Here is an 18,744-nt window from a genome sequence, read left to right on the forward strand (position 1 = left end):
TCACAGTCATATAAATAGGTCTGAATTCTGGACACTTCCATGCCGAAAGCATAGAAGAAACTATCCAAAAATTGAGTCGTGAAAAATCAACATGGTAGACAAGAAGGGTCTCGTTCTGTGCATGTGCAACACACGTGTGTATATATATATAGATACCATAGCAGATACATTCTACTCATCTCTACTGCTTGCAAGAATGAGAATGTGTTGTCTTCCATGTTGATTTTTCACGATCCAATTTTCGAACGGTTTGTATTTATGTTTCGGTATATGAGCATTGAAACTTATTTATGCGATCGTCGGCTGTAACTATTGGCTGCCGACTAGTGACACTCGAATGGGCAGACTATATATACTACATTCACATTGATTGGTTGTAGCTTCCAGTTCTAATTTACAGATTTTTTGAACACCTTTAAAAAATGATGCAAGTCAATATATCTGTCGGCTAAGCGGACTTCCAATTAAAATAAAAATACTGATATAACAAATTAAGTGTTATTATTGATTATTATTTTTACGTAAACTTCATGATATAGATACTTACTGATTATACTGTTTGTGATTACAATAGTGACATTTTTAGAAGATTGATGTTAAATAAAAAATCTTATATTAGTTTCATAAAGAAATATATGTACGAGTGTTTTTTGTATTGTTTATTCGTATTTCTGTAAATGCAGTGTTAAAAAGTCGCTTGAAATAATTTTAAAGTCAGTTAATCTTACTGGAATGCATTTATTTCATTAGCTTTTTAGTCATTTTATACACGGTGTTGTTAATATTTTTAATATTAATATTCATATAAAATATAAATATTTATATAAAAATATTTATATTAATATTTCAAATCATATTATAAAATTTACAAATCGAATTTATTGTGTTAGAAGTAATTTATATCTATTAACCATAAGCTAAACGTTGTAATGGGAGAGAGTCAGTGGAATGATTGGAAACCTTTTATCTATGGGGGTTTAGCTTCGATTGTTGCAGAATTAGGTATGTAGTGTTATATTACAATAATTTTATTCTAAAAGTTTAATTATCTATCAATAACTTATTTATTCATCGTTTTTATAAATATATTTCTGGTTAGGTACTTTTCCTTTAGACACAACAAAAACACGTCTTCAAATCCAAGGACAAAAATTTGATCAAAAATATGCGCATCTAAAATATTCTGGTATGACAGATGCTTTATTTCAAATATCACAACAAGAAGGTTTTAAAGCTCTATATTCTGGGTAAAAAGAAGTTTGATTTATATACATATATATATATATATATATATATATATATATATATTATTTCAATATTTCATTTGACTACTAGATAGGATTATTTTATTAGTACTAATTTTTTTATTATATAGGATTAGTTCAGCTATTTTAAGGCAAGCTACTTATGGAACTATAAAATTCGGTACCTATTATTCTTTAAAAAAAGCAGCTATGGATAAGTGGAAAACAGATGATTTAGTTGTTATAAATGTTATATGTGCTGCATTAGCTGGTGCTATCTCAAGTGCTATAGCTAATCCAACTGATGTAGTTAAAGTTCGTATGCAAGTAACTGGAATTAACTCAAATTTAACATTGTTTAGTTGTTTTCAAGATGTATATCAACATGAAGGTATTTGCGGTTTATGGAGGGTACGTAAATTAATAAATATAAATTTTAACAATATTTACATAATTTTATACACAAAAATTTGTATGCAGGGTGTAGGACCTACTGCTCAAAGAGCAGCAATTATTGCAGCTGTAGAATTGCCTATATATGATTACAGTAAAAAAAAGTTTATGGTTCTATTGGGAGATAGTATTAGTAATCATTTTGTGTAAGTAAACCGTATTTATATATTTTATTTAATTTTATATTGTTCTTTGATGTCATTGTATAAATAGATGTATATTATTGTATTAAAAATAGTTTATTTGAAAACAAGTATAAATTGTGTATTAGTCTTTCTTTTAATATTAATACATAAATAATAAATAAACCCTTATCCGGGCTATTTCTGTTTATCACAAAATATTTATCACACCATTATCATACTAACAAATGTTCAATAATGTTTTTAAAGCAAACATATTTCATGTGCTCTTTTACAGTATGTGATGTCATGTGAGTATATCTAAACATATCTTGTTTATTTTATGTTACAATTTTTTTAATAATGTTTATAATTTCTAATATTAGTATTATTTATTATATCTCCTAAATTTTTCTATCCTATGACTTTGGTGATATACACATGATAAATATGTATAACTAACAAACAAAATTTTCTGTATTTTAATTTTGAATTAAATAACTCAAATAATTTTGACTTAGCAATATTAATAATATAGTAGTTTTATACTTAATTAAAAAGGAAGTAACATTTTTCTAAAAGTGAAAAATTTTATTTCCAGGTTCTTTCACACTGTGGTGCACATGGGCACATTCAGTACGTGGATATTGAGATGACCACAGAGAATCAAAGTGGAAGTTATGTTTAATATTTCTTGTTTGTATATAAATTGTTAAAACTGTTATCCAGATGTCTAATTATCTTGAATTACATAATCAATCGTTTCACTTACCATTTCATGCAAATTTATTTACAGAATTATATACAAAATTGAACACATAGTTTGCTTTTGTTTTCTTTATTTTCTTTATGTATATTTTTTCTATGTATTGAACATTTTATAGTAAGTTCTAAAATATACCGTACAGATCTTTTTTACAAGTTATAATATTGTAGATACCACATTGTATATTTGAATTTCAAGAGCCTGAATAAGGGTTGCTTTAATTTGGTAGAATGAAACAGGGCTTCGAAATTGCTATTGAATATACACATATGTATACTTACATATACATGTAATTATATATTTCAGGTCCAGTTTTATAGCTAGTATGGGAAGTGCAATAGCTTCTACTCCTATAGATGTTGTGCGTGTAAGTATAGTTAGTAAATATTTTATCATCTGTATTTTTTACTTAAATGAAATTGTTACAGACACGTTTAATGAATCAAAGAAGAATACCTACCGCAAGTGGCATGTTACCACCTCATATTTATAATGGTAGCATAGATTGCTTTGTACAGGTATATATGGTTTAAAATATTATGTACATATGTTTTTGTTCTTTTTAATAATATACGGATTTTATTTTTTTTGTAGACTTTTAAAAATGAAGGATTTTTAGCCTTATACAAAGGTTTTGTACCTACTTGGTTTAGAATGGGACCATGGAATATCATATTTTTTATAACATATGAACAGTTGAAACAATTGGATGATTCAAATTTATCATTAAATAATGAATTGGATCACTCAAATAAATAGTAGTAAATAGAAGAAAATAAATAAAACAAACAAGTATGTGCATATGAATATATGAAAAATTAGTGGTAGTAATAATAGGTTACACAATTAACATTTGTATTACATAATTTATTTTTATGAAATGTTTATTTAAACATATGTGAAAAAACTATACAGAAAGTATACCAAAATAAATATAATTTATTTTCTTTAGCAATATTGAAATTACAGTCATTAGTGAAAGTATTCGAAGTAATATGACATCATATGCTATATGAAGAATATAAAGTCATGAATATTGAACATTCAATTTACATATAATTCAAAACGCACATTATGTTCACATTTTGTAGATTAAGTTGCAAGTTTTTACTTTTTATTTACTTTTTTAGATTTATAAATACAATTGCAAATTATTTTTATTATTTAATTAATTTTATGTTCTTTGTATTTAGATTTATGTTTTCATAAAAGAATAAGACTGAATGTTAGGAAATAAATTTATGAAATACATCCAAAGAACTTATAAAAACTATATACTACATATCAGTATATATAAATTTATATATAAAAATTTGTTGTAGACTCAAGTTTACAAAAAGAATATGTTAAAGAATCAGTATTTTAAATGTATGTATAATGTTTGTATTTGAGACTTTTTATAAACTGTTAGGAATGTGTAACAATATGACATAAAATATGCTAAAATATTATAATATGCAACAAGTGTTAGATTTTCAACGAATATTACAACAATTTCAAATGAATACGTCATGTATGTATTAGATACAGCTTTCCTGCTATATTATATTTACTAAGATGAAAAGTTTTACTATAAACTGATAGTGAAATTTATAACTAAGGAATATTTCAGTCACATTGCAGATATTACAATATAAATTATACATTTTTACAATCCCATACGATTATCTTCCTGTCTTTTCCACCAGTTAAGACTATATTATTTTCTGTTGATACCGATAATGTATTAATTGGACCTAAAAAATGACTGCATTCTTAATTATCAGTAAAGTCATATGTAAATTAAGTTTTAAGTATCGAATATTCCAATGTAAATACAAGGAATTAATGTATTAATATATAGAATACTGTACCATTATGGCAATGTATTTGTGTAATAAAAACTGCTCCTTGGCAGTTCCAAACATTAATATTACCATTACTATCTCCTATTAATAAAAAACTTTTGAACCATGTTAGTGTTAGAGGTTCGTATTCTATAGTTGTACGATAAATCTGAGTACTTGTATGAATATCAATTATATTTAGTATTTTATCCTCTGCACATGAAATTATGCTTTTTCCTTCTTGATCAAACACCATTGCATTTATTTTACAATTATGTGCTGTAGAAAAGGAAATAAAGTGAATATGCCTTTTAAAATCGAGAAGATAGTTGTCATGAAATGTACCTTTTGCAGTAAATTGCAGATGATATGTATCCATATTCCATAAAAAAATTTCTCCATCTTCTGTACCAGATACCAATAATGTCTCATCTCTATAAATATTCCACCAATAAAGATTTTTTAAACATACTATTTAATATTACTTACAAACCATAAGAAACATAATTTTACCCTGATATATTGATGCAAGTTACTTTAGAATCATGATCTAGTTGTGCAATAAGGCACTCAGCTGGTTTAATTTTTGTCCCAGAAGAATAGCTTTTCCATACTTTTGCTGTACAATCCCATGAACCAGAGATAATAATCTTACGACTATCACTTAATGCTAAACAAGAAACAGCATCTTCATGTCCTTGTAGTATATCTATTACTCTACCAAATTCAATATCGTAAAATATCCTATGAAAAAAATTAATTAATAAAAGAGTGAAATGCATATATGAAATATTTATTTAACATGCTTACAGTGAATTGTCCCAGGATCCAGCAACTAATATATTGCGATGAGAAGATGTATAATATGATACACAAGAGGAAAGTGGTAATGATGATAAAGATACATTACGTGTTAGTTTTTTATTTTTTATACTATATAATTTAAGCATTCCATCTTGTCCAACTGATATTACTTCATTAATTTCTTCCTTATTCTGTATAATAATGCTACTTACACTTTCTTTATGAGATTGAAACATTATTAATTCATGTAATTCAAAAGTCTTTTCTATAGGATTTTCTTTATTTTCTGAAAGAAATTATTTTTTATTACACATATTTATAATACATTTATATTTCATCAACTTTTAATTTATTTAAATTGAGATTATATATCATATACCTGCTTCACATGCAACTGATGCTGAAGTAGTTTTAATATGCAATTTATCCAGAGTAAGTATAGAACGTTTGGGGTGTGGTAAAGTAAAAATTTGTTTTGGTATTTGACCAAACTCCATAATTTGTATCTCCAAACCATGCCTATCATTAATATCTTTAATAGTGTCTAAGTTAACTGCTCCTTCATAGCATAAATAGAAAAATACTGAAATGCAGTATATTATAAAATAAATGTTATTTGTATGTCAACTTTTATAATTAAATGGTTTACCATTATTAGCTTTCTCTGCTTCAATTCCTCTTTGTTTATATCCAAAAATTAAATCAATCCAGTGATGAAGATTTTGAGAAACATAATCACTCTCTAACGCATTTCTTAATACTTGTACAAAATGAGCTGGTCCTAGAATTTGATAACTAATTCGTATTAAATTACAAATAATTATTTCTTATGAATTAAAAAACACATACCATTTGCCCATGGTGGTAACTGTACATCTCCTATTTTTGTTCCATCATGTCGATATCCAAAATCAATGCCGTAACTATTTATTAAAAAATCACCACCATTGTTTGTGTCATAAAATTCTGGGATCAGTTCTTTAAAGTCAGACATGTTCACCAAAACATTTTTCCAAACGTCAGCTACACTGTTAGGTGTTTTTGTTGGTAAGAGTGAAACAAAAAATCGATTCTGCAGAGTCGACAAAGTAATTATTTTTACAGTACAATAAGCAATTACCATAAAATTTTACCTTGTCTGTGCAACCAAAAATTTTATACACATACATTTATTATCACTACTAGAGTCAACAACATATATATTTCCTTAACGTTCATAAATTTAATACTCTCAAAGAATCGTAGCAACACATATTTAAAAAAAAACACATACCTATTGAACATTCTATCTGGATGATCAAATCTTCCATTTTGTAAACAAAGCATGTACTGAGGATATTTTCGTACTAAATAAAATAATACAAATCCTGGGGCACTGTAATGAGAACCATATAAAAATTTTGGTTCTGACATTTCCAAATATCGTTCCTAAAACATAATAACACCATTATCTCACTCCTGACATATATATTTTGTATATCAAAAAAGAAATACACCTTTAATCTTTCTAACCGATTTGGCTCAAGAGCTCCAATAGGCTTTGAAAGATCTCTATAAATACTAGGATCATTTAAATCCAATGTAGCAGATGTATAATCTTGTAATACCCAAGGCATAACTGGATACTGAGTTAAATCATGAAAAGTTCTATCTGCCAAACTGAAAAATAATATTTAAGTTAAACTGTACAATTAAATATTTCAATTATTTATTAATATAAAAGTTACCTATTAATGTACAAGAGATAATCATAATTTGACAAAGAACCATTTTGCCACCTCATAGTCATTTGATCCTGAGGTACTCTTTCTAAAGAAACTGTAGGTTGATTTAATAAATTTGTATATAATTCATCCCTGTCATTTTGAGTTTTTAATGATATAAATAGATGTTCAACTTTATTTTCAGGCTGTCGTAACCACTTTATTTCAAGCCCCTATGTTTAAAACAATTTTAAAATATCTATATCAAACTACAATGATTAGACATTGATGTACAAAGCTGTACTTACAATTTGGCTTAGAAGGAATCGTCGTTTATTAATATTAATAATATCATTCAGTTGTATTTTTAAAACTGGATGCTAAAATCATAAAATTATTCTTTTAATAACTTGCCTAAATTATTTATCATTGACACTATAAAATACATACTTGGTCTAAATTATTATAAGGTTGAAAATAAATTCTTGAAGTTGTTAAAAGTATTCTTCCTGGATTTATAACAAGAGGCAACACTTTATTTGCTTGAGTTTCTAACACTACCTGCTCATATAAGTCTCCTAACCATGATGTATCAAATGATACTCTAGATTGTCGAGAGTGTACAATCGCCATAATCTACATAAGAATAATAATTTAGTAACATTATTTTAAAGATTTTAGTATAATAATATACATAATAATTTTAAAATATACCATTGCATTTTGTTCAGCTGTTGGCAAAGTAGCTGCTCTAAATAATTGTAGGATTTGTGGAAGACAATCATCTATTTTTGCATAATTAAAGTAAAAATGAAAAGTAGTATTTTGGTGTATGAATTTATATGGTGCAAGTATATTTTTCTCTAACATTTTCACATACTGTTTGCATTGAACCAATAATATATTGCTACATTTTGCAAATAAAATAAAGATTGTTAATGCAAGTAAACTATTATAGTGGTATATTAAAAGTTAAAAATACAAACTTTGCTAGATCACTGTTGGATTGACATTGATCAATAGCTATAGTTTCTTTGAGTTGAATTTTAATTAAAGGCTGATTAATATCTTTATTTACAAATACTAAGGATTTTGAACAGAATTTTAATCTTCCATCTCTCCATGTTTGTTCTTCTGAAGTAGAATTATCAACAAGTTTCATTTGAACACTATAATCTTCAAAAAATATTTCTCCTGAATCCAAAAGGAGCATTGTAAACCTGATAGATTCATTTACAGTACACAACACATTATTAAATAACTTAAAAAGATATTTGTTAAATAATAATTACACTATTGCGTATAATTTTAAATTGATAAACGTAGAAATTAGTTATATTTTCATAAATAAGCACATACAGTTAGAAAGAAAGATTAAATTACCTTTCTTTTTCCATTGTTGCAAAAGTAAATGCAAATTATAATAAGGATATATAATAAATGATACGCATAATTTGATTCAATTCTTTTTATGCACAAAATTTACGTGATCATTTCCCAGTAAATAAAATATGAACTTTATTTTAGGTTAATGACAGTATGAATCATCACATGCATATATAACATCTATGTACCGTCTGCTCAACAACTATTCACCGAAACAGCAAGGCTTGTTCTGTTTCGTGCATTCTTGCAATATAAGTTTAAATCTATAAAAATTAAAAATTAAAAGAGACAAATAGTTTCAGTTATTTAATCAAAAACTATACACTACAATAATATATATATTTTTCATGGTGTTCTTTTAAGTGTCATGAGTTACTTAAAGATATTGTACTAAATTGAAATATGAAAATCGTGTGATTACCATTGAGCACCACTGGTTTTTAAAGAGAAACTAGAAGAGTCGAATATATTCCGGTTTCTTCTTCTCATTCCTCAAATCACGCATATCATCAATCCGACGAGCCGGTGATCTTTAACTCAGTTATTTTTCAATTTGTTCGGACATTTTCTTTTTTTATGGTGATTACATTTTCTTTGTAATGGAGGAATTGATGAAACATTTATCCAATATTAGGGTACCACAGAAAAATGATAAAATATATAAGGATGAGTGTGTTTATTCTTTTGATACTCCAGTAAGATGTCATGACGATCTTATAATTAGAGAAAATAATACAATGATAATATAATTATTTTCGTTGTTTTTTCTTTTAAGGATACTTATACTGGTTTGTATGTTAATCTTACCACGTTCTTGGGATTAGGCCGGGATTATGTACAACATTATTATCAATTAACAGAAAATCCTGTGTTTTTACATATTAAAAGAAAAAGAAAAGAGGTGAGTACTTTACTATATCTAAAAAATAAAGTCTTAAAAAATATGTTAGTACAAAATACAAATTGCTTATATATAACACAAAATATATGTTAATATTTATAGATTCCTTCTAAACATCAAGGAGATGGCCCTGAAAAGAAAATTACTAGATTAGCAATAGGAACAACAGATGGATTTACACCAGATCAACAAAAATATACATACCACGAATCTTATGAAATTGTTATTCTACCAAATTTTATTACAGTACCATATCCAACAGACAATTTACCACAAGAAGTAAGTTTTACATAAAAAAAAGAATAAAAAGTAGGAACAATAAAAAATTACATGAAAAATTTGATGTATATAGGTAGAAGTTGCAATTAAATCTATATTAGAAGCAGAATCTGCAACAAAAATAGCAGAAGTAGAGGCATTGGCTGGAACTTGGGATGGAGAAATAAAGGCGGTTTCAAAGTAAGAACAAAAGTTCAAGTATGTACTAATTTAAAAGATATTCTTTTTATCATTATTTTAAATAATTATCAAATTCTTAGACATGCAGCAAATCTTAAACAATTAGATAATGGAAAAAAGATACCACCTAGTGGATGGAAGTGTGAAAAATGTGATTTAACTCAAAATCTCTGGCTTAATTTAACTGATGGTAGTATTCTCTGTGGACGTAAATTTTATGATGGAACAGGAGGAAATGATCATGCAGTAGAACATTATAGAGTAACGGGTTATTCATTAGCAGTGAAATTAGGAACTATAACCAAAGAAGGAAAAGCAGATGTGTTTTCATATGATGAAGATGATATGGTGGAAGATCCAAATTTAGTAGCACATTTAGCTCATTGGGGTATTAATATTGCTCAAATGGAAAAAACTGATAAATCTATGATAGAGCTTGAATTAGATCTCAATCAAAGATTTGGTGAATGGGTTGCACTTCAAGAAGCAGCAAGTAAATTAACTCCTTTGTATGGACCTGGGTATACAGGACTTGCTAACTTAGGAAACTCTTGTTACTTAAACAGTGTGATGCAGATGTTATTCGCGATTCCAGATTTTTTCAAAAGGTTTGCAACTTGATTTTAAATAAAGAAATAGTACCATGTAAAGCTTTTTATGTTGTATAGGAGAAAAGATTAATCAGTACTATAACAATTATTTAATTAATGTTTTTATGTATTTATTTAATCTTTTAATGAATTTTAGATTTGTAAAAAGTGCAGCACAGATACTTCAGCAGAATTACACTGATCCAGCAAATGATTTTAATGTTCAAATGTAAGTTAAGAAAAAATGAAAGTATGGCATACAAATTTACTTACCAATTTTAAGATACAAGAAATTAATATTATAGGAGTAAGCTTGGAACTGGTTTACTTTCTGGTAAATACTCAGTTCCTCCAGATACGAACAATGAACACGAATCACGTCAAGGTATTCCACCACGGATGTTTAAAACTTTAGTCGGCCGTGGACACCCCGGATTTTCTTCAAATCGACAGCAAGATGCGCAAGAATTCTTTCTTCACATCATAAATATCATAGATGTAATATTGTCACATTTTATATTTTTAATAGACATATAAAAATAATCTACTTCAGTTTTCATATGAAGTTACAATACTAATATCAGGAAATTGATCGCACAGCGTCACAGTCGTCATCAAACGAATCCTACTGATTGTTTTAAATTCCAAGTTGAAGAAAGGTATCAGTGTAGTCAGTCTAACAAAGTAAAGTACACTTATCGTACTGAATACTTACTACCACTTCCAATACCTGTAGAAACTGCCGTAAATAAAGTAAATGATTTATATAACTTATATATCTAAATTAAAAAATATACATTTACTTAACATATATTGCATATAGGATGAAGTTGCAGCTTATGAAACATTGAAGAGCGAAACTGAAGCAAAAGGACAAAAATTGGATACAAATGCGCTTGTCAGACCACGCATAAAACTATCATCTTGTTTGCAAACATTTATTCGGTCAGAAACAGTGGAGCAATTTTATAGTTCAGCTTTAAATGAAAAGACAACAGCGCAGAAGTAAGTTATGATGCATATAATGTTTTACTGCACATAATTAATAAGCGTACTCTTTTATAGAACGACTAGACTCTCTACTTTTCCGGATTATCTATTAATTCATTTAAAAAAGTTCACGATGAAAGAAGATTGGACACCAGCGAAGTTAGATGTAGCAGTGGAAATGCCAGACATACTAAACTTAAGTTCTCTTCGAGGTTTTGGTTTGCAACCCACAGAAGAATTATTACCGGAAACAGTTGGTACCGAACCTCCGCCACTTGTTTATGATTCCGTGATATTAAATCAGTTGACAGATATGGGATTTCCACCAGAAGCCTGTGAAAGAGCTCTCTATTTTACGGAAAATCGTGGTTTAGAAGCAGCCACAAACTGGTTAATGGAACATATCGCGGATTCGGATTTTGCGGATCCGTTTGTACCACCCGGAATTGATGTTAAACCAGGTAACTAATCCTTTTTTTCAAATTTCTCTATAAATGAATTTAATAACATTCATATTTGTTTTTGTTTATTCAATCTTAGAAAAAGATAAATTTATGGCAAATGAAGATGCTGTGACTATGCTAATGGGAATGAGTTTCACAAGAGAACAAGCAACAAAAGCGCTTAAAGCGACTGATAACAATTTAGAACGCGCAGCAGATTGGATCTTTAGTCATCAAAATGAATTGGATGCTTTAGAAGTTGAAGACAAACCAAAACATTCCAAAGAAGTATTTAAAGACGGAATCGACCGTATGTTCGCTTTTCAGTATTTAATAATGCAAAGAATTACTCATATCGAGATAATTATTGTATTTTCATATTTTAGAATATAAATTAGTAGGATTTATATCACATATGGGAACATCGACAATGGTAGGACATTATGTGTGTCATCTTCTGAAAGATAATCGATGGGTAATATACAATGATGACAAAGTATGTGTTGCAAGTATAAAATAAATTGTAATATAGTAAATGCACTCATTTAAATCGTTTATTGCAGGTTGCATTATCTGAAAATCCACCAAAAGAATTAGGATATATATATCTATATCAACGCATTGATTAGATTACATTATTATTTTGTATAAAAAATGTATTCTATTACACTTCAACAATAAAAAAAATGTAATAAATAAAGAAATTCGTATCTTTTAACTTATGGAAAAACATTTTCAATTTAGAAACATTTTTTGTTGTACGTAAATGATTTATTGTTTTTGCTTATGGTTACTCATATAATTTTATACATATATAAAAATATGTAAAAATGTAAATTTATCTTTTAACAATGGCACCATTTTATGATGTGCTATATCATATTACATTTTTTATCTCAACTCGTACAGCATTATTAAAATATAACATTAATATAACTAGAAAATTTTCAATACAATAATTATGTGACAAATTTTTCATTAATATTTATCTTTTTATTATGCTATCTATTATTTATGCTTAATAGTTTTAAAATTTTGATTAATCTATATATCAGTTTTAACATACATATAAATTGTATTTTTTATAAATCTTATTAAATTTTCACATAATATATAAATATTCAACGATGGTGTAAAAATATATTTTCAAAAATATTTTAAGTAAAATGCCACATTGGTAAATATGTATTAAGACTACTGTACCAAAGAATGATACTTTTTAAACAATACTGTGTTAATCTCTTAAGACCTATGTATCATTCCAATTTAGAAATTTACAACTTATTCACATAAGTAATGCATTTAATTCTTACAATTTGAAATGCACTACTTTTAATGGATTTAATTTTGTACGTATTTACATAAAGAAGTTTTGTTCCCATTACTTATTTGATACAGTAAAATACTCGTAAAATACTCGCGTATTTGCACTAAAAATGCTTTATGTTACTAAATTACTGTATTGTCACTTGTTTTTAACTTACGACCCTATTAATATTCCTAATATTATTTGTACATTAATAGATGTATGAATATATAAAAAGATATTTTCAAAAAATATTTTTGCAGTAACATTATTAGTATATATAATAATTTAACCTTAATATTTATGATAAAATATTAGAAAGGCAGTTGAAAGGATTATTTTAGTTAGCGGTTCTGAACCTTGTATTAGCACTTCCATCAATTATACCGACTGACGGCGGAATGACATATATGATATTTTCACCATCTTTTTTGAACGTTGGTTCATGAACTTCAGGATGTACTTCTACTCGTAATACTTTACTCTTATTTCCTAGCATACATTTAAATTTTACATCCACTGTAATTTGTAGATCAGCAGAACGTAATCTAGCATAAAATATAATATTTTAATATATATTCAAGCAGCGAAGCTTTGCATATAAAATTTTAAACAATAAATATGTACTCACTGATTATATTTATTACTTAAAATACCAACAAGTTCTCCAACTCTATCATCTTTAGCAATGATTGACATAATAAAATCATTTCCTCGATTTGAATGAATTGTTATAAGCTGATCTTTCCCAGGTGATACACTTAAACCTGTTATTTCCGTTATTGGCATGCCTTTCTTCATACTTTTAAATTTAGAACTTTCAAGCTTGTATATTGCATGTTCAGTAACTACTAGTACACGATCCTTTGGTTTATTAAATCTATAATTATAATTTACTTATAATAGAATTGATAAAATTCAGCATGTAATGTAACAACACTCAATACAAACCTGTTGGTTTTTCTAATAAATGCACTAAATAAAACTGCTTTAAAATGATCAGTATTGCGAAGATTATTTATTGAAGAATTAAAAATATCACTTTGAGGATTTTCATCTGGTTTGGAAAGATAATTCCCCTCCCAACGTCTATCTTGTCCCCAATGAAGTCGCTTTGAACGCAAAACTACGCCCGCAGCCATCTAAGATTGTGTTAATGTCAAAAATTGGAATTAAGAATTAGCTATCTTGATTGATGATATATATACCTTCAATCGTAGTTGAGGCCAGTCCTCTCTAGGGATAAGTCTGAGAATCATCCATGCCCACCATCTTTCATACATCATTTTTAAAGCAAATATTATGTGTCTCACAGCAAAATTTTCGCAGGGCCAAGTTAAATGTTTGCCATAATCCCGCATTGTTTTTGCATTTTGAAACATTTTTTCTAATTCCTTGATATAGGTGTACATTTTATATTTTTGATAATGTTTCATTATAATAAGGGCAGCTTTCATCTTTTTATACTTTTGACGGCATAAATATCCTCTCCATTGCTTTTGTAATAATATTACAATACCCGGGATCAAATCACTACGTGCCTAAAAATAAATATGTTTTGAAGGATTTCTTTCAATATTTGTGTAATTTTAAATAGACAAAATTAAATAACGCTGACCTTTTCTAATGCAAAAAGTGTTTGTGGTGAACGAATAAATATTTTAGTATGTCCATATTTTACATCATTACTAAAACCTTTTTCATCCATTAAAGTACGTACACCATCTTTGTCACTACCACCTCTAAAATTTGGCCAAGTGTATTGAGATATCATCTTATACCTGATAAAGACAATTTCATTGGTAATATAATTTAAAAAATTTCGTTATGTAATAATCACATTACTCTTCTGCATATACATTTATAGACAAATACCGTTTTAAAAATGTGTCATATCGTTGACGATACACAAAACCTGCTCTTCTAACTAATACATTTTCGAGAAGACCTAAATATCGTGCTTGATGATTTACTCTTTCTTCATCAAATACAACTGGTGATTTAACTTCATTAGGTTTTATACACCTCACATAAAATGGTTCTTTGCTTGTTAGGTTCTTAACCAGAGCTATCATGGAATTACGGAAAAGAGTTCCAGCTGTTAAAGGCCTTTTTGTTGTCTAAAATAAAATAGTATAACAATAAAAATAATGTAATACGCAGTTACGTAGTAAATGTATTTACATACTTTTAGAATGTTTTGTGCACCTTCAGGCCACATTTTGCTAACTATTGGATTACTGCTTTTATAAAGTAAACGTTTAAAATCCTGAAATAACGTGTCTTTATTTTTATCTAAAAAGCCATTAATATTATATATTACATCTCCAGCATAGTGCTTAATCTTAAATTGAATTTTATGTTGAAGTTCTTTATCCATTGGCTTCAATTGTCGAGAGGCATAATGTTTATGATCAAGTAATTTTTGATCCATAGCTTCTAGAAGCATCTAGAAATAATTTGTTATACAGAATAATCATAATCTTTGTAAGTATAGTATATAATAAATAATGAATATTAATATAATAAATTAAGAAAACTGACTTCATCTGTAACTTTGCCGACATTAAGGCAAGCTTCATCCATAATTGCTATCATTCCTTTATGAGGTTGTTCTACTAAGTCACAAATTATTTGATTATTGAAATAATCAATATTTTGCCATGCAATACCTTCCCTTTTATATTCTTCTTGTTCTTGTTTTAATACCAATTCTAAAATATTAAATGTAATTAATAATAATGTATCTAATAATATTAAATGTCTATTTAATTTTTTCAATATAATAAGTTTATGTAAAATTTTCTTACCAATGAACAATTGTTGTAACTTTTCATTACAGTAATTAATACAGAATTGTTCAAAACTATTTATATCAAAAATTTCAAAACCATATATGTCAAGTACTCCAATTACTGTTCTATATCTTTTATAAGCTTCTGTATCATTTACATTAATTGCACTATTAACACGAGATACAATTTCAGTAAACAACCTTTCATATACAGCCTAAAACATAATTTAGTTGTTATTATTTAATAAAAATTTAAGTAATATTTACTTATCTTTTAAACATGGGAAACAAATAACTATAAAAGCAAATATTACCTTAGCAAAGGCATCTCTACCATATTCTGCCTCTGTTGAAGTATGAGTTTTTTGCATAACTTCTCCACCTGCTGCAATAACCCTTTGTGTAAGAGCTGTACTTAATTCCTGTACACTAATAGAAAATAAATTTGCTGTATCGTTTAAAGCAGTTTTATTTTCAATGAAAAGTTTATCGTCAATAAGTTTAAAAGTAATGTTGCCCTGCAAACCAAATTTCATATTAGAAATGAAATAGTAACTTTCTAATTTTCTTCATTATTTTAGTTACAACAAACCAAATGTAATATGCCAGCAATGATATTCCAGATCGTCTGCACTTCATTTTGAGTGAATCCAAGAGTAGACATAGCTGAAGTAACTGTTTTATAGTCACTTTTATCAGTTGCATTGGTTTTATTACAATTTCCAGCACAAACATAGAAATAAGCAGCTGGATCTCGTACTAGGCGTAATTTATTTAACTCTGTTTCACTAGAACCATTTAATAACTGCAAATTTTAAGTAAACTGTTTTGCAAATACAATACTTTATGTGCAGTGAAGAAAAATAATATACAATGAAATTATTGTTAATACCTGGTAGAAACAATGAAAATTCCGTTCACCATTTTGCTGATATACAACTCTTGACTTTTCCAATAAATAGTTAGTAACATGACCACCAATTGGATCACCTTTGAAATTAAAATCTATATCCATGTATTTTCCAAACCGAGATGAATTATCATTTCTATTTGTTTTTGCATTTCCAAAAGCTTCCAGTATTGAATTAGATTGTATAAGAATATTTTTTACTCTGACAGATGAGAAAATATAATATTAGATGCTATAGATACAAAATTCTAAAGACAAATGAAATGACTTCAGAAAATTTAACAATAAGATACTATTCTTGAATGATCTATACACCTTTCTATTTCTTGTTGGCCACTTAAATTGGTAACTGCAGCAATATATTTCATAATAATTTTACTTGCTTCTGTTTTACCAGAACCAGATTCCCCACTAATTACAATACAAGTATCACGACGTTGTTGCTTCATTTCTCTGTGCACTGCATCAGCAATTGCAAAAATATGTGGTGGATTTTCAAATAATTCTCTATCTAAAATATAATTTTTAAAATTGTTCTTATATATTATCTGACAATTTTTAATTATTTTGTTTAGTCAACATGTGATTATGACATTACTATGTGAATATGATCTTTTACCTTTATATTTATTAATATAATCATTGTCATATATATTTACACTTCTGTATGGATTTATGCTGATACATACTTCTCCAATGTACGTATAAATTTTTCCACCATTGTATCTAAAATAAAATTAAATATAAGTATAATAAATAAATATAATTCAACAGAACTTTGATATGTATATGTGCTAATATATAAACTTGTTTTTATTTTTGAAAGATAAATTTTATCGTTTTATCAATTATTTTTTATCATTAAATGCAACTAATGTTTTAGTTTATTTATAAAGTGTTATAATCATTTATTAAGGTTAAAAATTAAATACGTTTACTACGTATTCTACGTAGGAAATGTATATTACGTATAAAACAATTTACAATACAAACGTATACAATTCATTATACTAAGTTGCGTTATCTATCTTCGTTATCAATCGCGCGCTTAAAACTATATATTTTTTCGAATGATCTTTACTTTAAAGAATATATGTATTTATTTATAAACAGAATAAGTATCTCATTTTTAAATAAAATGTAACTAAATATGTGTTTCATACATAGAATAAAAGAAATTATAAACATTTTTATTATCAAGAACAGTTAGTTAAGTATCATGTAAAGTTTAAGATACCAAAGAACCGAAGACGATGACTCATAGAATACGGAACAAGATAAGACTTAAATATTACTTATTATAAAACTAAATATCTTAAACATATACTAATAGCTTTCTATATAAAAATGTAAACACATTAAAATATGTATTATAATTAACGATTTTATATAAATATAAGAACGGAAAGAAATGCATAAATTCATAGTTATGGAAATAAAATCCATGTTCGGGAGCATATTATCATTTGAGGGTGATTTCAGTACAAAATTTTTATGTATTCTATTATATCATGGGTATTATATATAGGTCAAGTTCAAATCCAAATAACGAAACCGAATTGCAACCACCTGCTATACGGTTAGCCACGCCCTCTTGGTGGATTATCTACGAAATACTAACACTATCGAAACATAAACAGGACACCTGTCACGTTTTTTAAAGGAAAAGTAACTTGTATTCCTCAATTTCCCGCCAATTTCCTGATTTACCGCCTTATTCATCACTAGTCAAAACATGATCTTACCTAACTCGTAAATTTTCCACAATTTTTTCCAATGTGATTTCATCCAAAAGGACCAAATCTCCAATACCAATTTCCTCTTGCGTTGCCATTTTTTTAATAATAAATATATATGCGTGATTTATGTTTCCATATACGTCTAAATACAAGTAACTTGTTCCTTGTGGAGTCCAGCTCCTTCAAACACACCGTCTTCGCCGCTAAGCGAATGACGACTGCGGTTAACTGAAACCTCTAACCTACCTTTCACCCCTCCATAATCATATAACTGCAGGAGCGTTGCTGCGATGTGCATTATCATTTAC

The 18,744-nt window shown here is 27.4% G+C and overlaps 4 protein-coding genes across 6 annotated transcripts; 2 read left to right on the forward strand and 2 right to left on the reverse strand.

Annotated features, from left to right (window-relative positions):
* Nucleotides 1-189: 189 nt before the first annotated feature.
* Bmcp (uncoupling protein Bmcp mitochondrial) lies at nt 190-4,489 on the forward strand. Of its 3 annotated transcripts, XM_069126230.1 has the most exons (8): nt 193-1,002; nt 1,100-1,247; nt 1,376-1,655; nt 1,725-1,843; nt 2,892-2,952; nt 3,014-3,103; nt 3,180-3,377; nt 3,538-4,489. In XM_069126230.1, the coding sequence occupies exons 1-7, from the start codon at nt 930-932 to the stop codon at nt 3,342-3,344; spliced, it is 936 nt and encodes a 311-aa protein (XP_068982331.1). In that variant the 5' UTR covers nt 193-929; the 3' UTR covers nt 3,345-3,377; nt 3,538-4,489. The 3 variants fall into 3 exon arrangements, with proteins under 3 accessions (XP_068982332.1, XP_068982331.1, XP_068982330.1); XM_069126231.1 differs by lacking the exon at nt 3,538-4,489 and having other exon boundaries at nt 190-1,002; nt 3,014-3,080; nt 3,180-3,309; XM_069126229.1 differs by lacking the exon at nt 3,538-4,489 and having other exon boundaries at nt 3,180-3,419.
* Nucleotides 4,181-8,465, reverse strand: LOC138186388 (protein FAN). The gene is made up of 16 exons (XM_069126235.1): nt 8,302-8,465; nt 7,912-8,138; nt 7,633-7,838; nt 7,369-7,554; nt 7,227-7,298; nt 6,943-7,151; nt 6,712-6,874; nt 6,489-6,643; nt 6,065-6,243; nt 5,865-5,996; nt 5,595-5,798; nt 5,222-5,501; nt 4,925-5,155; nt 4,757-4,845; nt 4,439-4,690; nt 4,181-4,321 (listed from the first exon to the last, which is right to left on the reverse strand). Exons 1-16 carry the CDS (start codon nt 8,313-8,315, stop codon nt 4,224-4,226), a joined length of 2,697 nt encoding a protein of 898 aa, XP_068982336.1. The 5' UTR covers nt 8,316-8,465; the 3' UTR covers nt 4,181-4,223.
* A 293-nt stretch (nt 8,466-8,758) lies between these two features.
* Usp5 (ubiquitin specific protease 5) lies at nt 8,759-12,391 on the forward strand. The gene is made up of 13 exons (XM_069126220.1): nt 8,759-8,999; nt 9,080-9,205; nt 9,308-9,484; nt 9,558-9,664; nt 9,745-10,272; nt 10,412-10,483; nt 10,560-10,752; nt 10,855-11,007; nt 11,078-11,259; nt 11,320-11,705; nt 11,785-11,997; nt 12,074-12,183; nt 12,251-12,391. The coding sequence occupies exons 1-13, from the start codon at nt 8,904-8,906 to the stop codon at nt 12,314-12,316; spliced, it is 2,409 nt and encodes an 802-aa protein (XP_068982321.1). The 5' UTR covers nt 8,759-8,903; the 3' UTR covers nt 12,317-12,391.
* A 136-nt stretch (nt 12,392-12,527) lies between these two features.
* On the reverse strand, nt 12,528-18,665 carry Myo31DF (Unconventional myosin ID). Its single transcript, XM_069126219.1, has 15 exons — nt 18,443-18,665; nt 17,317-17,423; nt 17,013-17,208; nt 16,680-16,899; nt 16,380-16,592; nt 16,102-16,305; nt 15,804-16,002; nt 15,538-15,707; nt 15,182-15,442; nt 14,869-15,113; nt 14,612-14,774; nt 14,202-14,534; nt 13,945-14,135; nt 13,625-13,873; nt 12,528-13,541 (listed from the first exon to the last, which is right to left on the reverse strand). Exons 1-15 carry the CDS (start codon nt 18,529-18,531, stop codon nt 13,334-13,336), a joined length of 3,048 nt encoding a protein of 1,015 aa, XP_068982320.1. The 5' UTR covers nt 18,532-18,665; the 3' UTR covers nt 12,528-13,333.
* Nucleotides 18,666-18,744: the final 79 nt, after the last annotated feature.

The sequence above is a fragment of the Bombus flavifrons genome, chromosome 13 (genome assembly GCF_040668555.2).
Source record: "Bombus flavifrons isolate JBK064 chromosome 13, iyBomFlav1_principal, whole genome shotgun sequence".
Lineage (NCBI taxonomy): Eukaryota > Metazoa > Arthropoda > Insecta > Hymenoptera > Apidae > Bombus > Bombus flavifrons.